The 23,732-nt window shown below is 42.7% G+C and overlaps 2 protein-coding genes across 2 annotated transcripts in view; both read left to right on the forward strand.

Moving 5' to 3' along the window:
- LOC307018385 (disks large homolog 1-like) overlaps positions 1 to 23,732 on the forward strand; it is a gene marked incomplete at its 3' end in the record, with an annotated part of 93,787 nt that overhangs the window by 11,408 nt on the left and 58,647 nt on the right. Inside the window, exon 2 of the mRNA XM_079648615.1 lies at positions 1,716 to 1,882. Within this exon, the coding sequence (XP_079504741.1) occupies positions 1,793 to 1,882 (90 nt within the window). The 5' untranslated portion in view covers positions 1,716 to 1,792. The remainder of the gene's footprint in view (positions 1 to 1,715; positions 1,883 to 23,732) is intronic.
- Positions 13,773 to 17,410, forward strand: LOC307018662 (E3 ubiquitin-protein ligase TRIM35-like). Its single transcript, XM_079649009.1, has one exon. It carries the CDS (start codon positions 14,664 to 14,666, stop codon positions 15,849 to 15,851), a length of 1,188 nt encoding a protein of 395 aa, XP_079505135.1. The 5' UTR covers positions 13,773 to 14,663; the 3' UTR covers positions 15,852 to 17,410.

Here is a 23,732-nt window from a genome sequence, read left to right on the forward strand (position 1 = left end):
CCGTGTAACGATACAGTCGTTGTTTACATGCTCTGAAACCTACTGTAATTATAAAGAGTAATATCAAAATCACACAACTCTCTTTTCAAAATATACCAAATAAACAACAACAACAGACCAGTCCTAATCTTATTTTATTTTGAAAAGCTAATCATGCAGGTGGTGTTTCTCAATGTCGAGGAAGGATCCTTCAGAGCCAGTATTTCAAGGATGCTACGTCATCGAGTGACTGAAGGACTGTTCCAATGTCCAAGATGCTTGGAATTCTTCCGAGGACTGAATCCTTTGTTGCGGGAAATTTTGAGGATGCACATGTGTATCCTCGGGTCTTCAAATCCCCTCAATGCTTTGCGCACGGACTAGGGATGTCCCGATCACCTTTTTTTGCTCCCGATCCGATTCCGATCATTTGATTTTGACAATCTGCCGATACCGATTTTTCCCGATCCGATCTTTATGCAATGCGTTAAGAGAAAAAAAAGGAAAAAAGCATTCAAGTTGTCCCTTAAGGTTATTTTTTTGATTGAAGTGACCCATTCTATCCAACATGGATAGCTTCACGGCAGCATTGGATCAAAACAAAATAAAGCTTATCAGTGGTTCACCACAAAATAACCATGTAAACAAATTGAGTGCAGATCGTGCAGTAACAAAACAAAAATAACTCTATTGGAAAGAGGTAGCTTGACTAGCTTCACAAGTTCACATTCAGTCACAAATAATAAAATACAAATTTGGGGTTAGTGCATAATTCTAGCCTTAAGACTAACTAGTCTAGTATTAATGCAATGAACAACAGCAGCTTAACATAACATGAATAAACAAAGTATTATATTTCCATCTTACTGGAGTAACACAATTCAAATATTTTTGTACTCGTCGTGTTCTTGGTGGTGTTTGTTTCTCAGGTGGCGTATTATATTGGGCGTGTTGAACGTAGCTCTGTTCTTTCCACCACGCGGAACATTGCATCTGGCTGTTACACTGCCTTCGCTTTCAATTTTAAAATACTTCCAAACTCCTGACATATTCTCTGTCCCGTCTCCGGAGTCACCAGCTGAACGTAGCCTCTCGTTAGCTTACTGCTACTATTAGACACTGCGCCATGCCCACTCTGTTGCCAGATTTGAGAGAAATAAGCGACCAGGTCTTGGTTGCTTATTTCTCTCAAATCTGGCAACAGAGTGCCCAAAAGAAGCAACACATACATGATGTTGTGTAATTATAAACCAAAACTAAGGCCTCATGATGACTTGAAGACGTGAACATGGTCATTTTTGTTTTGTAACATTAAATACAATTATTTAAAAAAATTATTTAAAAAAAAATCCCCGATCTTTTTCTCCAGATTCCGATCTTTTGAAAATCACGTGATCGGCTCTGATCCCCGATCACGTGATCGGATCGGGACATCTCTAGCACGGACCAATTTCCCCAAATCTGTGGCGGAAAATGTAAGGCGGGGCCTCTCATATGACGCACACTTGCTCGCCTGTTCCACTCTTCGTTCTCCGAATGCCAGGAAGGATTCTTGCCTCGCTTCTGAAGGACCTGACTCGGAAGACATGTCCTACCAAGGAAGCGTCCTCGACATTGAGAAACACCCAGAGTTTTCATTAAAAACTTTTTTTGTCCTGCGAGTTTTGTTCTTCTTTCATTTCATAGGAGCTGAGAAAACAGTTTTTGGTTGAATTTATTTTTCTCTTCCTTCCCAGATATCCAGGAGTTTTACGAAGTGACCTTATTGGACCAGAGCCAGCGTTGGGGGGAGTCGTCGAAGCCGGCGGACCCGATGGCGCCCGTCCAGCTTTGGGACTTCTCGAGCCTCCAGAGCCCGACGACCGCCTCGGAGACGCTGCCCAGCCTTAGCACCAGCATCGAGGTAAGGAGAGCAACACAGATAGATATTTATATGGCTTATTAACACGGGAAATATATGTATTTAATTAATTTTATTCTTTAATATTTTATTGTATTTTATTTTTAATACATTTAATTGTTTTTATTTTGTTACACGGAAATATAGTTTATTTTATTTATAATTCTTTTTAAATATATTTTCTGATTATTTATTAATTTTCTTTATTTTCTTTTAAATTATTTATTATATGTTTTTTTTCTCCTTCATTAGTGTTTTTATATTTTATTCTATTTATTGTATTCTTTATTTTTATTTATTTTATAATTTAATTTAATTATTTTTATTTAATTTTAAATTTAAATTTTATTACATTTTTGATATAGATTGTATTCATTTATTTATTTTATTCTTGATTATATTATCTTTTTCTATATATTTGTATTTATTTATTATCGTATTTAATTTATTCAACTCTTTATTTTTTTATCTAATAAATAAATTAAAATTCTTAAATGTCTAAAAAGCATCAAACACAGTTTCACGTGAATTTTATTATATTTTACTCTTTCGTTTTTGTATTTGATTTATTTAATTCTTTATTATCTTTATTTTATTATTTTTTTATTTTATTCTTTATTTAATTGGATTTTTTATTGAATTTTTCATTTTATTCTTTTTTATTTATTTTAATGTTATTCTATAATGGAGTCCAGGATGAATACTGTTCTGGTTCTGTATTGAAAGGCTTGTTCCCCGTCTCTGTTCTGGTTCTGTATTGAAAGGCTTGTTCTCTGTTCTGGTTCTGTATTGAAAGGCTTGTTCCCCGTCTCTGTTCTGGTTCTGGATTGAAAGGCTTGTTCTCTGTTCTGGTTCTGTATTGAAAGGCTTGTTCCCCGTCTCTGTTCTGGTTCTGGATTGAAAGGCTTGTTCTCTGTTCTGGTTCTGGATTGAAAGGCTTGTTCCCCGTCTCTGTTCTGGTTCTGTATTGAAAGGCTTGTTCCCCGTATCTGTTCTGGTTCTGTATTGAAAGGCTTGTTCCCCGGCTCTGTTCTGGTTCTATATTGAAAGGCTTGTTCCCCGGCTCTGTTCTGGTTCTATATTGAAAGGCTTGTTCCCCGGCTCTGTTCTGGTTCTGGATTGAAAGGCTTGTTCCCCGGCTCTGTTCTGGTTCTGTATTGAAAGGCTTGTTTCCCCGTCTCTGTTCTGGTTCTGGATTGAAAGGCTTGTTCCCCGGCTCTGTTCTGGTTCTGGATTGAAAGGCTTGTTCCCCGGCTCTGTTCTGGTTCTGGATTGAAAGGCTTGTTCCCCGTCTCTGTTCTGGTCACTGTTGCAGTAAAAATAGAGAATATTAAAAATAGATCAGACCTTTGAAGAGGATTCAGTGTGTTTGATCTGCTGCAGGCATCCAGGCTCACTATCTAGGTACTATCAAGCATTTGGTGTTCAATCTTATACCTTAGGAAGTGAACCAAGCGCTGCTAACATCCACATTTATATTAAAAACTACGAACCCACAGTCGTGTGTTTTTTCCGTGACTGATGTTTCCACATATTGGCCGAGCATCGGTGTCTCGGGGATTGATAATCGGAGTTGTGAGAAACAGGGATGAAATATTTAGTGGTCAGTGTTGCATCAGAAGCTGCCGAGTCATCCCTTCCTGTCCGGGCCGTTTGTTAATGCTGCGCCATCGTTTATACCATCCTGTGTTCCTCTGGAGGATGATCGTGTGAATGAGAGAAGGTATTCTGACTTAATTTAACAAACTTAAAATGCAGGAAAGGGCCTGTGTCAACATCTGAAAGCTGCAGCTCCTTTTCTACATCCAGGAAGGAGTCCAAAGCCCAGCCATGACTCAGCGTGGTGACCTGAAGTCATGTGACCGTGCTGTAGTTCCTTTATAGCCCAACATTAGCCGCCTTTAGCTTAGCGGTGGTGAAGTCATGTGACCGTGCTGTAGTTCCTTTATAGCCCAACATTAGCCGCCTTTAGCTTAGCGGTGGTGAAGTCATGTGACCGTGCTGTAGTTCCTTTATAGCCCAACCTTAGCCTCCTTTAGTTTAGCGGTGGTGAAGTCATGTGACCGTGCTGTAGTTCCTTTATAGCCCAACCTTAGCCTCCTTTAGCTTAGCGGTGGTGACGTGAAGTCATGTGACCGTGATGTAGTTCCTTTATAGCCCAACATTAGCCTCCTTTAGTTTAGCGGTGGTGAAGTCATGTGACCGTGCTGTAGTTCCTTTATAGCCCAACCTTAGCCTCCTTTAGCTTAGCGGTGGTGACGTGAAGTCATGTGACCGTGCTGTACTTCCTTTATAGCCCAACATTAGCCTCCTTTAGCTTAGCAGTGGTGAGGTGAAGTCATGTGACCGTGCTGTAGTTCCTTTATAGCCCAACATTAGCCTCCTTTAGCTTAGCGGTGGTGACGTGAAGTCATGTGACCGTGCTGTAGTTCCTTTATAGCCCAACATTAGCCTTCTTTAGCTTAGCGGTGGTGACGTGAAGTCATGTGACCGTGCTGTACTTCCTTTATAGCCCAACATTAGCCTCCTTTAGCTTAGCAGTGGTGAGGTGAAGTCATGTGACCGTGCTGTAGTTCCTTTATAGCCCAACATTAGCCTCCTTTAGCTTAGCGGTGGTGACGTGAAGTCATGTGACCGTGCTGTAGTTCCTTTATAGCCCAACATTAGCCTCCTTTAGCTTAGCGGTGGTGACGTGAAGTCATGGGACCGTGCTGTAGTTCCTTTATAGCCCAACATTAGCCTCCTTTAGCTTAGCGGTGGTGACGTGAAGTCATGGGACCGTGCTGTAGTTCCTTTATAACCCAACATTAGCCTCCTTTAGCTTAGCGGTGGTGACGTGAAGTCATGTGACCGTGCCGTAGTTCCTTTATAGCCCAACATTAGCCACCTTTAGCTTAGCGGTGGTGAAGTCATGTGACCGTGTGTACTATGTGGATCTGCTGAACTGAAAGTATGATGAACGCGTTCCTCCGGGCCGCTGTGTCCTGTTTTGAATGTCTCTCTCTCTCCCCTCTCTCTCTCTGGTTGTATTTTAATGGCTGCTCGTAGGACTCCCCCCTCCTAAATGAAATCCTGCTCACGTTGGCGCAGAACAAGCGCCCCCCCGGCCCGGATGGACATGTAAGTAGCGTGGGGGGAGGGGGGGTCGCATGTCCCATCCCGTCCATGTGGGTCATCGGTGGGGCGTGGGGGGGGGTTCAGGGGTCATTGCCTCAAGATGTCGCTGCAGTTAATTCACTGTAAATTAAAAAACAGAGAAGAAGAAGAAGCAGAGTTAACACCAGAGACTTAATGAATCTGAAATGATATTATACACATAATCTATTAATATTAAATCCATGTAGGAGCATTATGTCTCTCTGATTACCCCAGCTCCTTCTCTCTGGGTTTATATTAAATGATATTATTGATAATGAAAGACTGAAGGGACACAGCGACATGTTGAGGAGTTTGGTGATGCGTTCAGGGGTCATGGGTCATTGCGCTTCATCCATCTGGGTCCATGTTGTCGGTCTGAGCAGCACAGCTCCGGTCCGGTTAGTAAATGTACTATGAAGTACTTTAGTAGAGTTACTGGTTGGAGCTGTGCTGGGGCTCAGGGTCGATAACGGTGGTGGTTTTGTGGATTTTAGTTGTGCTTTTATTGTGAAGGTCTACTTCCTGTGTTTTGTTTTTTATGCTTCATCATTTGTCGCTTTGTTTAGAGGAAATAAGTGGTTTATAAATGGAGGCAGTCTGAAATGTTTGTACCAGCTGTACAGTAAACAAAGATATGAAAACATTAACAAAAACAAAGTTGACTGAAATCAAACAACAGAATCTTAATCTGCATTTCAGAATAAACTCAGCCGACGCTTTATTGTGAAAAACACCGCTGATATCACTTCCTGTCGGGCGCTAAATGTTTTATAAGGAAGCGTGATGACACACATGGTGGGGATTCATGGAAGTGTAAAATATTCAACACACACACACACACACACACACACACACACACACACACACACACACACACACAGGCTTTCAGAAGCATTTTAAATTAAAATATGTGGACAAAATGGAAAGAGGATTAAAGCTGATTCAGCGCTTTTCAACATGCATTATTATGGATAACCGAAGTACTATCTTTATTTAAATGATTGGTTTTATTCGTCAGAGAACAGAAGTTGTTGGGTTCTTTAGTTCACTTATTTATTTAGAATTTTTCAAGATTTTCTATTTTGCTATCAGTTAAAAAACATTATCTTAAAAACCTTTTTATATATTAAAGTATCTCTGTGTGAATTACCCAATCAAACGCAGGTGTTTTAAAGTTGCCTTCACTTGCTGTACGTGTAAACATACAAAATGTTCTCCCTTTACCGTTTCTGAAATAACTGAACAACCAACCAGTAAGGTGGCGTGGGGAAAAAATTAGGGGAAGCCAATAATACGTCCTTTTTTTGGGGTCGGTGGGGGGGGGGGGGTGTTCAATGTAATAACGTAACCAGATGAGTGATTACAGCGCCAGCTATCATTTTACACACATTTGTATAATACAGTTGCAGCAGGACTTACACACGCCTGTTATCTAACAGACAGGTCCGCACGCACTCTGACAAAACTCTCTCGTCTTATTAATTTAAACAGCCAACCCCCCCCCCCCCCAAATGCATAACCAGCCGCTTAATGCGCAGTGCAGACTCGGTAATGCTGTTGCGGAAATTTAGTATAATTTATTTTTGATTAAATACTCCAAATCTCCACCCTCCTGCTTTCTAACGGCGGCGATGACAGTTACAGTACGAACTGAAGTTGATTTGATTGGATTGTGAGGCAAGGGAACTTGAGTTTAGCTTACGACAGTAATAAGCTTCATTATTTACTTACATCTTCTGCTCATGTACTTCTCAGGGTAAGTGTCATTTGACATATTTGTATATCAAACCTACCTCTGTGTGTATTACACAATCGGGTGTTTTAACGTTGCCTTCACTTGCTGTTGCAATTGACAGCTTTCTTTTTTACGAGTTCCACACATGACCCAATTAATATATATATATATATATATATATAATAAAAATGGTACTTGAATAAGTGAGTGTGGTTACTTACGGCGTCATTAACAAGACCCGGGACCCCCACTGACACTGACTACCATTTATTAATACATGATGAATTGCATTAATGCACATCATGCAAACAATATGTTTTTAATATTGTAAATCCTGCACGTTGCACATTTCTGCTCCACACTTCCCCTTTGGATATAGTATTTATCATATAACATATTTAAATGTTGTGGAAATATTGTCTTTAAACTACGTCTTCTTCTTCTTCCTGTGTCTCTGTGTGCACCACATATACCAAAGCCAATTCCTCGTGTATGCAAACCAAACTCTGATTTTGAGCATGTGCTTCTCAGGGTGAGTCTTTGGTTTTCAGGGGAGATTTGAGATTTCCCACTGCCCTTGAACGTAGCCTCGGAGTGGTCCAGTGCTCCCCCGCAGAGGGAGGAGGCGGCTCTGCACCGGTAGATGGAGGCTGTGTCGGTGTGTGTGTTGGTGTATGTGAGCTGTTATTTTTTGAAGACGGACACTTAATGAAGCCGTGAGTGAGCGCCCTGACTCACCCGGAGCAGGGGGAGAGAAGGAGGGAGGGGGAGGGAGGCGGGTGATGACATGCCTGTTTCCCCGGATTTACTCCCGGCTCTGAGCGATGGACTGCATCTGTATTCTCACGACTAAGGTAATGCCTTTAAACACTCCATTAAATCCCAACACACACTGTAGACGGTTTACTCCAGGCTTTACTCTTGGATTAACTCGGGGCTTTACTCTGGGATTAACTTCAGGCTTTACTCTTGAATTAACTTCAGGCTTTACTCTGGGATTAACTCGGGGCTTTACTCTTGGATTAACTTCAGGCTTTACTCTCAGATTAACTCGGGGCTTTACTCTTGGATTAACTCGGGGCTTTACTCTGGGATTAACTCTGGGCTTTACTCTGGGATTAACTCGGGGCTTTACTCTTGGATTAACTTCAGGCTTTACTCTCAGATTAACTCGGGGCTTTACTCTTGGATTAACTCGGGGCTTTACTCTCGGATTAACTCGGGGCTTTACTCTTGGATTAACTCGGGGCTTTACTCTTGGATTAACTCGGGGCTTTACTCTTGGATTAACTTCAGGCTTTACTCTGGGATTAACTCGGGGCTTTACTCTCAGATTAACTCGGGGCTTTACTCTCAGATTAACTTCAGGCTTTACTCTTGGATTAACTCAGGGCTTTACTCTTGGATTAACTTCAGGCTTTACTCTGGGATTAACTCGGGGCTTTACTCTTGGATTAACTCGGGGCTTTACTCTTGGATTAACTCGGGGCTTTACTCTTGGATTAACTTCAGGCTTTACTCTTGGATTAACTCGGGGCTTTACTCTCAGATTAACTCGGGGCTTTACTCTCAGATTAACTTCAGGCTTTACTCTGGGATTAACTCGGGGCTTTACTCTTGGATTAACTTCAGGCTTTACTCTTGGATTAACTCGGGGCTTTACTCTTGGATTAACTCGGGGCTTTACTCTGGGATTAACTTCAGGCTTTACTCTGGGATTAACTCGGGGCTTTACTCTGGGATTAACTTCAGGCTTTACTCTTGGATTAACTCGGGGCTTTACTCTCAGATTAACTCGGGGCTTTACTCTGGGATTAACTTCAGGCTTTACTCTGGGATTAACTCCAGGCTTTACTCTCAGATTAACTTCAGGCTTTACTCTGGGATTAACTCGGGGCTTTACTCTTGAATTAACTCAGGGCTTTACTCTGGGATTAACTTCAGGCTTTACTCTTGAATTAACTCAGGGCTTTACTCTTGGATTAACTTCAGGCTTTACTCTCGGGTTAACTCAGGGATTTACTCCCAGTTTTGCTCCTTACTTTACTCCCGAATGTAATCCCGGATTAACTAACTCCCGGATTAACTCTCTGATTTACTCCCGGCTCTGAGCGATGGACTGCATCTGTATTTTCACGACTAAGGTAATGCCTTTTAAACACTCCATTCAATCCCAACACACACTGTACACGGTTTACTCCAGGCTTTACTCTCAGATTAACTTCAGGCTTTACTCTTGGATTAAGTCTCTGTTTTACTCCTTGCTTTAATTCCAGGATTAAATACCGTCTTTACTCCCAGTTATTCACCTAATAGTCCGCTCTCAGGTGCGCACCAGAACACACTTTGTTCCATTGTTTCATTTTTCAGAAGGTTCGGTTTGCGTTCACACGGCAAAACTCAAACGGACTATAAACTTTAAACACAAGTCATGTGCTCGGAAATGCTGTTCAACCATTGGTCAGACATTAAGGGGGAAAAACGCAAATCCAGACAATTTCTACCGGAGCCTCCGCCATGGAGCATCAGCACTTTCAGCAGGTTATTCTCATGCTGCTGGTAATCTGGAGATCAACAGAAACTAGCGGCCCCGCGCATATGATTATATAATCAGACAACGTCCGTTAAAAAACATTATAAAACACATACAATGAGACGTTCTGCAGTACGGAGGGCGTTTCACCGACGACAGGTGTTCTTACTTTTATGTAGCTGACGGAACATTTTGACTTTACACAACAGTTCATTCTGCTTCACTCTTTAACTAAACAACCGCGGATGTATTGAAAGACTCTTTCGCTAAAGATCTTTGAAGACATCCGTTCTTGTGACTCGTAAATACTACGCTTCCTATGTTTTGGTGCGGACTGCGTTCACACCAGAGATGAACCGCTCCAGAGTTCGCAAGCAAGCGCTCCGAGACCGCCTGTTTTAGCGGACCAGAGTCCGGTTGTTTAGTTCACTTCAGAGGTCTCAGACTGCGTTCACACCAACCCAAATGAACCGCACCAAGCAGCTAAAAGCACCAGGGTTTGATTCAACCGGACTATACAAGGCTGGTGTGAACTAGGGGTGTAACAACTAATCGACTTAATCGATTAAAATCGATTACCAAATTAGTTGGCAACCAATTCAGTCGTCGATTCGTTGGTGACGTCATCACATGTGTTCTACACCCCGTTAAGCTCCAACGTTATCGCTCTTTTTTATCGGTACAGGAGACATTTAAAACATATGTCATATGTATTATTGCTACATAAACATTATATCGCAGTCTTAGTGTCGCCAACTCAGTTTCTAATATGCAATATGACTACAAAATGCGTCTATAATTTATTTTAGATCTTTCCCAATTCAGACGAGAGATCTCTCCCCCGCCTGCTTGCGAGGGGGCGGGGCAGTTTACACACACACGCAGGAGATGGCGGAGAGAACGCGCTCCGAGGTGTGGTTAAACTTTAGCCGTCTCGATGTGGACAATGCTCGTTACCAAAAGTGCAATAACAGTTTATCATATAAAGGCGGTAAAACGAGCAATTTGTCTAAACATTTAGCAAAAGTGCTCCACATTCAGACGGAGAAATGCACCGGGTTCCACTGTCTTTCTAGTAGCTCTGTAGCCCCGTCCACGAGTAACGTTTCCACGTCAGGTGTTATGTATGCTAGCAGCAACACACAGAGTTAACTCAGTTATAAAAACATAGGTTAAGGATTAGAGGTAACTGAGTTATTTTGTTAAAGTTTCAGCTATTCTGTTTACAGTTCTGTCATCACATTATTTAATATGATTTGTTAAAACATTGTTGTTTCTTTTGATGTGAAATATTATGCATTTAATTAAAATAAAAAGCAATGTTAGTTTTGTTCACAATTTGTTTAGTTAGTTTACCTTATTTCTTGTCAAAAGAACCGTTAATACTATCGTTAAAAGGACCGGATCAATAAGCAGTATTGATATAAGTAGTAGTACAGTTAAAACCTTAACGATCCGAATAATCGATTAATCGTTTCATTAATCGATTATCAAATTAGTCGTTTGTTGCAGCCCTAGTGTGAACGCACCCTTAATCCCAGGTTAACTCCAGGATTAACTCCCGGATTAACTCTGGGCTTTTTAAAAAAAAAAAAATGTTTTGTGATTTTGTGGATTCCAGTTGTGCTTTTATTTTTGAATGTTCACTTGTTGGATGTTTTATGTATCGTCACGTGTCGCCTTGTTTAGAGTGGTTGATAAATGGATCTGAGTGACGTCTGAATGATTTTCACCCGGTGTGATTTATTCATTACATATAATGTTATTAAAACATTTTTGTTTAAATGAACTACTTTATGACTCAAGCATAATTCTGATAAATAACAACGTATGTTCGTTGCATGCCTTATTTTAAACATCAATTGCCGGCTAAAGATTTACCTTTTGTGTAAAAGAAAGTAATATTTCCCAGTTGTATTATAATCAGATTTACATAAATAGGGTTATATAGCCAAGAGAATCAAAACATGTTGATTTAACAGCAGTATGTTAATCAATTAATACGTGTAAGTATTATTTTCTGACATAATCCAAAATGCCATTGGAGCAGGAGCTGATTCACACACAGCGAACAGAGGCTGGTCAGAGTCAGCCGTACTATAAGCTGTATTAAAGAGGAACGTCTACTCTTTCCCTCCTGAACACACACTGGAAGCTGTCGTTTCTCTCAGAGCAGCTGAACAACAGTTTGTGGGTTTATCGTCAGCGCCAGATTGATCAAAATCCTTCATGTTTTTCCATCCTGGCTGCTGGGGCCGCGGTGTGCCGGGGGACGACTCCTTTTTTTAGTAGTAGGCCGTGGTATAGGAAAAAAACCTTTGGAAACACTGACCACCGAAGACACACCCATAAAGGACACACACACTCTCACTCACACACACACACACACACACACACACACACACACACACACACACACACACACACACACACACACACACACACACACACACACACACACACACACACACACACACACACACACACACACACACACACACACACACACACACACAAACACACACACACACTTTGCTGGAGGTTAAAGGGATAACAAACAAATCAGCTCTAGTGGGAACATGTATTATCAATGTTGAATGCAGGCGGCTGTAGCTGAAGGGAGTTATCGGCTGAGTAGAATAAAAACATGTAGTCGGTTTATTTCATCATTCATTGTTTATATTAGCTTTTTGTCTTACATTTAACTTTCATTTGTCTCAACATCCTTTTTTTAAATTAATTTTCTTTTCCTGGTTTTATGGGCTCAGAAAAACCTATTCAGGAAGCTCACTCACAGGGAGCAGTGTCTCCCCTAGGATGGAGTCATAGCAGCGGTGCTAAGGCACGTGGGCCCAGCATAATGTGAGCGCGGAGCGCGTGGAAGTTTTTAGTGTGCACGTGCGAAGTGCGCCCAAATATGTTTCTGCCAGCACAAGAAAGGCTCTTGAGGCCTAGTACCAGGGCCGGTTCTAGACTATTTGCTGCCCTAGTCAAGATTTTATATGTAAAGAATAAATGAAATAAAATGAAATCTCTACAAAAGACAAAGACAATACAAAAACAGAAACTTATTGACTTAGGTAATATACGTCAAAATGGCTTCAAATGTATTCAGTATTGTATGAACATGTTTGAATTGGGGGGTGGACGTCACATCCTCTAGGGGGGTCCGGGGGTATGCCCCCCCGTGGAGATTTTGTTTTGAACATTTTACAGTCAAATGCTTCAATCTGGTGCACTTTGAGCACACAATGACTAGAGACCTGATCTAGGGGGTACAACTCTAAACACCCATATGAAAAAGATCGGTTTACATTTTAATAATCAAATAAGTATGTGAACATAACCAATAACTACCATAGCCAATAACAAATAAATGTAACTTATTTTATTTTTGTTCATTCATATCTTATTTTATCAGTTAACATTTATTTATTTATGCATATTTTTGTATCTCTCCAACTTTAAATGATATGTCTGGTTAAGTGTCCTATAGTATACATTGGAATGATTTCAAACCTGTTTTTATTTATCCTAATAATTATAAAGGAGTGTCTTGGAAATATGTGTTTACATAATTTGTGGTCAAAACGTTTGAGACCCACTGAGATAACTTCGACTAAAGTGAACTATCTAAACACTCAGAGAGTCCTTTACCTCACTGAGCCTCTCAGTCTGACTGGAGAGCTCTCCTCCACCCTGGTTGTAGAAACATCTACTTCTTATATCCGTTAGCGCAGCTAGCACCAGATGCTAATGACGACAGCGCAGGTACCGGTGCACCCACCCTCTCTCTCTCTCCCTCGCTCTCTCGCTCGCTCTCTCGCTCCCACACTCGCACTTTGGCTGTGAGCTGTGGATGCCTGATAAGCCAACATCCCCCACTTTCATCACTTACAGCGCCCATCGTGCAGGGCAAATGAAACGTGTAACCGGGGTGAAAAGGGTGTTACATTTACTTAATCATGAATATTGTTACATCTAGGCCGAACATTAGGATGAGCGCCAACGGTCACAAATGTTTTTCCCCTCCCAGAGCTGTCAGCACAGCGCCCCCCAGATCTATGGCAAAAATCGGCCCTGCCTAGTACATACAGTGGCAATGTTTCAAGATTTAGCAAAAATACACCTTTATTGAACATACAGTAACACAAATACTACAAATCCAAAAAAGGGTCGCCACTTATTATATTTTTAATTAAAAAAATAAAAAATGTAAAAGCGCTGCGCCGCCACTATTTGTATATGGGGGAAACCCTGGGGAGACTGGTTCACATCAGTCGACCTGAGCCCATCAGAACCTTGTTGGTCTACGACAGCAAAATGCTACTTGAGGCTGCAATACTATCTAGAAATGTTGCATATATAAATATAATTGTTGACACACATAAATGCCATTTCTCTGCAGAAGCGTTTACTTTTTAGACTTTAAGTTCATTTTGCTGATAATACTTTTGTACTTTTACTGAAGGCTTTGAATGCAAGACTCTTACTTGTAACTTGGGTTTTTTCACACTGCAGTATTACCACTTTAATTGAAGTGAAGGACCTGAGTACTTCTAGCACTGCACTGAGGGTCAAACTGCTAGACAACATCCAATGGTCTGCTGTTTTATGAAAGGGGTTGGTGGGCTCCTCCCATTGGGACCCGGCTCTCTGGAAGTCGCCTTGATCCCTCTGGCTCTGAAGACGTGTTGATAGCTTTAGCCTCTTCCTTGGCAGGTCGGTGACATTTGTGCGTTGAGTTTGATTACAGGCATTTCATGTATTGGTAAAGCCTAACTCTGCTTTCGAGCCCGTGGTGTTTGGCTCATGCTTCCCCATTGACTTAGAGTTTTTCCTCCGAAGAACAGTGGTCGCATTCGCTGTGTCAAGCTTGTGCCTTGCACGTTTATATGGACAGGAGTTAAGCGTTTCGGTGCAGTGCATCCGATCCCCAAATGTACAAGCCCGTTACAAAGCAGCAGCTCTTTAACTGGACTGCTACTATGAGAACCGGGGTTATGCAAGTAGCCTGAAGTTCATAACACATTATTAGGTTTGGAATGCAACTAAACCTGAGAAGCCTCCGCACCTCACCTGACTCACCTGAGGCGAACCAGGAAACAGGTTATTACATAAGACGATGCCCACACACACACACACACACACACACACACACACACACACACAGAGAGAGGGAGAGACGGACGGTCAGATTCAGAACAACAGTCTTCAGGACGTCTACAGGAGGAACATCTGGAATAATACTTCTTCTTGGAGCAGCGTCTGAATCCACTCTGAGCACGGAGAGTTTCAGGAACTAAGACTCAAACAGGAAGTGAATTCCAGGGACAGGGAGCGGCTGCTGCTCTGTGCTCAGATTCAACCGGAGAATCATGGCTTCCAGGTTAGAGAGAGACCTCAGCTGTCCGGTCTGCTGTGAGATCTTTAAAGATCCCGTCACCCTGTCCTGCTGCCACAGCTTCTGTAGAGACTGTGTGCAGAGCTGCTGGACGAAGACAGAAGAGAGGAAGTGTCCGGTCTGTAAGAGAAAAGACTCAAAGGAAATAATAATTGACTTTGCTTTAAATAATCTGTGTGAGAGTTTCCAGAAGTTAGAGTATTTGAAACGAGTTAAAGTGAAGTTTGATCAAACATTTAAACACATGAAGGTCCAGGCTCAACACACAGAGACGCAGATTAAGGAGCAGTTTCAGAAGCTTCACCAGTTTCTAAAAGAGGAAGAGGAGGCCAGGATGGCTGCACTGAGGGAGGAAGAGGAGCAGAAGAGAAGGATGATGGAGGAGAAGATGGAGGCTGTGAGCAGAGAGATAGCAGCTCTTTCTCACACAGTCAGAGCCACAGAGGAGGAGCTGAGAGCTGAAGACGTCTCCTTCCTGTTCAGCTACAAGGCTGCAGTGGAGAGGCTGCAGCGACCCCTGCTGGAGGCTCCACAGCTGCCCTCAGGAGCTCTGATAGACCAGGCCAAACACCTGGGCAACCTCAGCTTCAACATCTGGAGCAAGATGAAGGACATGGTGTCCTACCATCCTGTGGTCCTGGACCCAAACACTGCTCATCCACAACTCTTCCTGTCTGAAGATCTGACCTCTGTGAGACGAGGAGGGAGACAGGAGCTTCCTGATAATCCAGAGAGGATTAATTACTTCTCTGTCCTGGGCTCTGAGGGCTTTGACTCAGGGACTCACAGCTGGGACGTCCAGGTTGGAGACAGTACAGTCTGGTCACTGGGTGTGTTAGCAGAGTCTGCCTACAGAAAAGGAGACACTCGGTCTGGATTGTGGAGAATATGGATCTGTTCTGGTGGATACAAAGCAAAGTCTCCATCCCGTCCACCCATGTTTCTCTCATTGAAGAAGCTCCAGAGGGTCAGAGTGAATCTGGACTGGAACAAAGGGAAGCTGTCGTTCTCTGATCTTGACTCTAACACACACTTACACACCTTCACTCACACTTTCACTGAGAAGATGTTCCCATACTTTTGTACACTGCATGAACTCAAGGTATTACCGGGGAAGTTCTCTGGTAATGTTGAACATCAGGAATATAGATTTGAGATGTAAAAACAAATACATAGACTCTAATCAGATCAAACGATGTTGAGGTTACAGCACACTGTTTCACACATGGGGAAACCACGCCATTGAGAAAATGAGAAACAAAATACTTGAAATATCCAATATTTCCCCTCACGCATCTTGTGGTCAAGCTAACCACATTTCAAGTGAATACATGGTTATTTGTGATTTATTGAAAAAGTAAATGGGTTCTTGCATAAAGTACCAATGCCTGTTAGTAATAATGACTTTTACCCCTTGACTATTAGGGTTACGTAACAATAACTTATTCAATCACCCAGCAAGTTGAGCTAACGCCTCATTTGCTGAATATGCCACGCCCACTTCCATTGGTTGTTATGGTACTTTAGATCTTGGTTACAACTTGTGCATGTGTATCAAATTTGGTGAACTTCCATCCCTTGGTTTCGAGGTACAATCTTTGTGGTATTTTTGGCGTTCCGATCAGGATGGTAACGCTTTATAAGGCTTACTCCCCAAGAACCACCAAACACATCCACCAAGATGTTTGATGATTAGATAACTTGTTGTTAAGTTATGAGCACTGCTGTCTAAGCCCCGCCTATTTTAATATGTTTTTGATTAATGGCGGCTATGTTTGTTTTGTATGACTTATTAATGACAGATATGTTTAAGCCCCTCCCTCGATGCTGTTTATCAGATCTGGTCTTTATCGAGTAATAATAGAACCAAGTATTTGTAATTTGACTGTTTACTCGTTGGGCAGATCTCCGTGGTTCTTGAGGCTTTTTTGTAGAGCACCTTCAGCTGCGTATGTTTGTGACATTTTGAGTCATTCCAACTTATGAAATGGCGTGGGCTTTCCAAAAAAGAAGTCGGGGCAGTGGAGAGCCAGCTGGTTGACGCCAGAGCGCTTTCACGGCAGAACTTTCTGCAAAGGAAGGGTGGTGTTTCAGCGATGGCGTGTTTTTGTTGGCTGAACCTGAAGTTGTAACGGGTCCCTCGACAAAAAGCTAATTGGATTTTTCCATTGGATGATTTTCTCAGTCGTGTCGGGCTCATTCCTGCACCCCTCCATTGAAGCAGGAAGTCAATGTTGTAAAGCTTTAACATGGTGGAGGTGATTTCAGCAAAGATCCTTGAAATTATTGAAAATGTCTGACTTTTTGGGGCGAAAAAATCAAGGGCTGGGAGTTTTTGAAAATAGACATGGGTAATTGAAATGTGTTCTAATGTTGTGCATACATTGATTGTGATGTTTGCATTATATCCTTTGTTGTTAAGTGGCCTACACAATAGTGCCTTGTTTTGTCCACAGTGTAAGAAGAAAATGAAGTTATCACAACATCGAGGTTTATTAAAAAAATCTGCTTTTATCGCAGTTTTCAAAAATATACACTACGTAAAACTTGTTATGGATTTTTTTTTTACACCTGTTTTTTTTGGCACACATTCAAAACAAAAACACATTATTTGTAGATGTATTTGTATTTTTTACAATTTTTTACAATTTTAATTATTTGTATTTTTTATTATAATTGTAATTAGTTTTGAAACAACAAATAAAGTCTGACAGTCAAACAGATGAGTTTTGGATAGCTTTGTGTCTTAAATGCTTAAAATAGTCATGTATTATCTAGTTACTACTTGTATTCACAGTAAGTGTAATTTTAAATGTACACATTCAGCCTCCGATGGTCTCGGTGATCTGTTACACTGCTGTGGTTAAAGTCATTGTAGTTTTAGTAATGGTTCATTCTGCTGGCGTTTCCTCTGATCCTGTCTGTTACGGTCGTCTCCCCCGAGTCTCCCCCTTCCTCCCCCTTTGTACTCATGCTGATGGAGTCTCCTGCATATTAAACTGAGCTGTCATATCTGCTGCAGCTCTGCATGCTGAATAATGCATCGGTGTGTTTCTGAGAGGCGGAGATGAAGGGAAGTGGATTCTGTTAGCACGATGTTGAGTTGATCATTTAGGGGCAGTGAAGCTCGGGGACAAACGTTACATTTTTTTAGATAACATGTTCGATTGAGACCGGTTTTCTGTTTCTATTTCCACTCATATCACATAGCCTTTTATCATGTTATCATATCAAATATTTTCTTTTATCTATGCATTTGCATTCTGTTGAACCTGCAGCTTTACCACAAGACCCACCTTTTCTACAACAATTCCACTTATTTGTATTATAATGGAATCGTTTTATGGGACCTTCAAACTAATTCAGAAGCATATTTGCATCAAGTTATTTTAAATTTGGATTCAGCCAATAGGAAGCTCCCTCTTAGTCATGTGACCTTGTAACCTGGGGTTGGTGTAGGCAAATAAACATCCAGCAGATGGCGTCATTAAAGCACAAAATATACTTAAAGGTCCCATGTCCTGCTTTCTGGTTCTGACCCGTCCCCTTGTGAACTTCTGTAGCTTCTGCATGTGACCGGTCTGCAGAGTCTCAGACCCTCAAAGTGCACCCTGTAGGGAGTAACACTCTAACTCAGAGAACACCTGTCTGTCTGCCCCAGAACGCCTCGATGGATATTTCTCTTTCTCCATTGTTTACTTCTTGGGTATAGTGACGCATTTCGGGTATAGTGACGTGACCAATCCGCGGAGCCGTTAAGTTTGGACCAATCCGCGGACTTCCTCACACACACACTTGGCGGGACGATGTGGGGCTCGCTGCTGGGAGGAGCGGGACACTGAGCCGGCTCACTGGTGTGGGGTCGGCGAGACAGCGAGACACCGAGACACCGCGGAACTCACACTGGGCACACACACAAACACCCAGCCAGGCTGCGGGTGTGTGTGTGTGTGTATGTTCGGGCTGTCTCTCGCTGTCTCGCTGACGGCCACTGGGCTCACAGAGAGGGGGGGGGCAGGAGCTCCAACAAGGCATGTATGACAGAGAGAGAATACACACACTATACAGAGATGCTGGATGAGAAACCAATGTGAGTTTGGAACATTGAACAATGTGAATCTATTCTAGTAGACCTCAACGCTGGAACTATGATCAGTAGAGATGGACATGACATGGGACCTTTAAATAAATAAACATTAAAATATATAAATCAACAGGAGAAAGATATACATCAATATAAAAGACAAGCTACAGTAAACTACAATACACCAAAATAATAATAAATATTAAAAATAATACATGTATTACCTTAAATTTAAACAGGACGTTTGTAAACGATGCTATGCTGCCCCCTGCTGTAAATATGTGGAGGTGTTTGTGGTAAATGAATAGTTGTTAATGTTGTTGTTTGGTAATAACTCCATATTACTGTCATCTCATTCTGTCAGTACATTTACTCAAGCACTGCACTGAATCATTTGAGGTACTTGTTCTTAAAGTTTCAGGAACAAAGATTCTCTCTCTTTTTGATCCATTTCTATAAAAACCTGTCTGAAAATGAGCTGATCAAATTTTGGCCACTTGATGATGTCATAACGATGTGTTGTCTTGTGTAACCATTAGCCAATCAGCAACCAAGGTAACCCCCCCCCCCCCCCTTATCACCTGAATCTCCTCTAGAGCACCATTGAGTTCTTTGTAACCAAATGTCTCTCAGAGGGGCGTGGGGAGGGGCTCCTTATTTTCATCTAAAGTAATAGACAGAGAATCAGCACTTTGGAAACAGGGCTGAAACAGAGGGAATTATGGGTAATGCTGCAATGATCTGTTTGGTGTTTCAGCCAATCAGAGACAGGCTCTGGATATATCTGAGACCTGTGATATATTGATGAAGAGGAGGATGATAGGGGACCTACATTTAGGAGGGAAATCATGTACTTTTTCTTTACTACATTTATTTTTGCAGCTTCTCTTGTTTTATAAATTCAGATGTTGCATTAAAAACTATATCTTTTTTTAACAACAGGCATCTCTAAAGATCAAACCAGTGGAATAATAGTTTGAGGTCGTTTGAACATATTCAATATATTACTCAAACTAACCCAAACCCAAATATACAAGGTCACATGACCTCCTTTGTTTACTTCCGGAACACAGTGACATCACTGTTGAGCACTCGCGCTACTATTGGCTCGCGCTCCAACACATTGTACGTGATAAGGCTAAGGGGCGGGACATCACTAAGGTGGTTGACCAATCACCAAACGGAGCTAATCCAGCTAAGCTCTGTTGTTTTTGTCCCCTGCTTCTCATATTCCTCTTCGCCTTCCTCATCTTCTTCTTCTCCTCCACATCACTGACTCTGTCCTCCATCACTCTGCCTTCCCTGAGGAAACTCTCTCTCTCTCTCTCTTTCTCTCTCTCTCTCTCTCTCTCTTGCTCTCGCTCACTCACTTCAATCCAGATAGCTTTATTAGCATCATGACCATAATGACATTAACACGTTTTGTACATTACGACAGCTGTACGTAAATAAACATCTGGAATGTTTTCTTTAGTTCATAAACACTTTGGAACAAGGATGTGAGGGGGGTCCTCACATCCTCTAGGGGGGACCTCACCTCCTCTAGGGGGGTCCTCACATCCTCTAGGGGGGTCCTCACCTCCTCTAGGGGGGTCCTCACATCCTCTAGGGGGGTCCTCACCTCCTCCAGGGGGGTCCTCACCTCCTCCAGGGGGGTCCTCACCTCGGGTGCTAGTGAATTAATTTCTGAAAAAAAAAAGAAAACATTTGAGAAACACTGCGCTAGTGGATTGAAGAAAAAAATGGGTCTGGGGGGGTCGCGACCCCCACTTTGGGAATCCCTGCTCTGGGGGGGGGGGGTCCTCACCTCCTCTATGGGGGACCCTCACATCCACTAGGGGGGACCTCACATCCTCTAGGGGGGTCCTCACCTCCTCTAGGGGGGACCTCACATCCTCTAGGGGGGACCTCACATCACCTCCTCTAGGGGGGACCTCACATCACCTCCTCTAGGGGGGACCTCACCTCCTCCAGGGGGGTCCTCACATCCTCCAGGGGGGTCCTCACCTCCTCTAGGGGGGACCTCACATCCTCTCGGGGGGTCCTCACATCCTCTAGGGGGGACCTCACCTCCTCTAGGGGGGTCCTCACCTCCTCTAAGAGGGACCTCACCTCCTCCAGGGGGGTCTGGGGGCATGCAATTATTTTTTTAAATGTTGAAGTGAAATGCATCAATCTGGTGCACTTTGAGCACAACATGGAGGACACAGCTCTCAACACTCAGATGAAAGGGAGCTGTATACTTTTCAATAATCCAATCATCTTTAGAATATGATCACAACCAATAACAAATCAGTTAAACTGGTTTATTCTTATCTTATGTTACCTAGTTAGCATTCTTTCTTTCTATTTATGCATATTTTACTAATCACTCCCCTTTTAAACTGTTGCAAGAACGTTATGGGTTGATATTCATTGTGGGGGGTGGGGGAGGAGGGGTGTTGGATAGATATAGAGTTGTTGTAGAAAGAGTTCGCTAAGATTGAGGTTTCGTTTATGGGGTAGATTCTTTGAATTACATTTCCTTTTTTTGTGTGTATTTTTTACATTTTGGATTTGCTTGGCAAGCTACTTATTGAGGGCTTGCGAGCTACCGGTAGCTCACGATCGACGTGTTGGAGACCCCTGCTCTAATGGGTCCGACTAGAAAGACAAATGGCGTTAGTTACGCCTCTTCCGTCAGCCAAGAAATCGTAAAATCATAAACCTTTTTTTTTTTTTTTCATTTTCAGGGGGGTCCAAAGTCAGTGTTAGGGGGGCACTGGCCTCCCTTGCCCCCCCCCTTAGAACCGCCCGAGGGAACACTTAGTTTCACTTTCACTTTGGTGACAAATCTCATGTTTATTTCAACAAACCCATTGTTTTTTGAAAATAAAGGTAAACAGTAATTCTCTCTCTCGCTCTCTCTCTCTCAGACTAACACACACACTCTCTCCCTCTCTCTCTCTCTGACTAACAAACACACTCTCTCCCTCTCTCTCTCTCTGACTAACACACTCTCTATCTCCCTCTACAGTATCTCTCTCATTCTCTCTCTCACACACACATTTTCTCTCTCTCTCTCTCTCTCTCTCAGACACACATACACACAAACATATTTTCGCTCTCTCAGACTAACACACACATTCTCTCTCTCTCTCTCTCTCTCTCTCTCCCCCCCCACACACACTGAAACCCATCTCTGCTCTCGTCACTGTCAGCGCAGAGAGGGAGAGAGAGGGGAGCGGAAAAAAAGCAACCGGGGGTCGAGGAGAGGAGTCGAGCGCCCGAGAAGAGGTCAAGAGAGAGAGAGAGGAATATATTCCAGAAGAAGGGGGAGGAAGAGGAGGAGGAGGAGGAAGAGGAAGAGGAAGAGGAGGCGTGTGTGTGGTGGTGTGAATGAATGAAGGGATAGCTCTGGGAGTCGTTTCCTCCCCCGCCGCGATGGAGGACGTGAGGAATGAGGGCGGATGGTGAGGAGCAGCAGCAGCAGCAGCGGGGGGGGAGGAGGGGAGAATGGCGGGGGGGAGAATGGCGGGGGAGGAGGAGGAGGGTGGAGTCGACGGAGCTCCCGGAGGAGTAGGCGGCTCTCGGCCAAGATGTCCCCCGGCGGGAGGAAGGTGGAGTGTTTCTCCCCCCTGCTGTGCCACTGCAAGGTGGCCTGCACCAACAGCACCATCTCCCTCATGTTCGGCTGCAAGGTGGGTGAGGGGGGGGGAGAGAGCGAGAGAGAGAGAGAGTCCTCACGTGTGTCGAGCGCCGTTTGTTTATAAAGTTTTGTTGCGGAGGTGCAGTTATGTTTTCAAAAAGGCTCAGACTAGTTTGCTGGCTGGCTCTGTTGTGATTGGTCGATCGCTTAGCGATGTCCCGCCCCTTTGTCCTAACGAGTGTTACGTAGTGACGTCCGGAAATATGTTTGTTTATAAAGTTTTGTTTTGGAGTTTGTTTTTAAAGAGGCTCTGATGTGATTGGTCAACCGCTCAGAGATGTCCCGCCCCCTTCCGTTACGTAGTGACGTCCGGAACTGTGTTTGTTTATAAAGTTTTGTTGAAGGTAAAGTTTGTTCTTAAAATGCGTCAAAGGTGGGGGCGTGTGTCGAGCGCTGTTTGTTTATAAAGTTTTGTTCTGGAGGTGGAGTTTGTTTTTAAGAAGGCTCTGAGTGGTTGGCTGGCTGGCCTCTGTTGTGATTGGTCAACCGCTCAGAGATGTCCCGCCCCCTTAGCCTTAACGGGTGTTACGTAGTGACATCTGGAACTGTGTTTGTTTATAAAGTTTTGTCCTGGAGGTGGAGATTGTTTTGAAAAGGCTCTGATGTGATTGGTCGATCACGTATAGATGTCCCGCCCCTTTGTCTTAGCGAGTGTTACGTAGTTACGTCTGGAACTGTGTTTGTTTATAAAGTTTGTTTTCGGGGCGGCAACCCATGAATACTTTATCAATCAAACAGTTTCTGTTGTTTGAGGAGCGTGCGTGTTACATAGTGATGTCACTATGTTCTGGAACTTTGGGATTCACCTAACGAACACTTTCTCTTTTATATAAACTGCCGGCTTTCTTCACAATTAGACGTTTTTGTTTGTGTTGAATGTCAAAGCACCCTCTGTCTGAAACCAGAGCCCAGTCTGCTCTGTTGTGATTGGTCGACCGCTAAGAGATGTCCCGCCCCCTTAGCTTATCACGTACAATGTGTAGTGTTACAAAGTGATGTCACTGTTCCCGAACTACGTTTGTTTATAACGTTTTGTTGAAGGTAAAGTTTTCGGGGCTGCAACTAACAAATACTTTGTCAATAAAACTATTTGTTGTTGTTTAATTATAGTAAAAGCTTTATCAGCATTTAATGTTGAAAAATGCTGATTCTTCGATTTCTTTTAATATCAGTTTATTGATTTGTTTTTTTAACTAGTATTTTTTTTGTCCGTCGTTTCCATCAGGAAAACAAACGATCTACTCTTTACCACAACTAATCACAACATATAT

Source organism: Notothenia rossii (assembly GCF_949606895.1).
Source record: "Notothenia rossii genome assembly, chromosome: 9".
Lineage (NCBI taxonomy): Eukaryota > Metazoa > Chordata > Actinopteri > Perciformes > Nototheniidae > Notothenia > Notothenia rossii.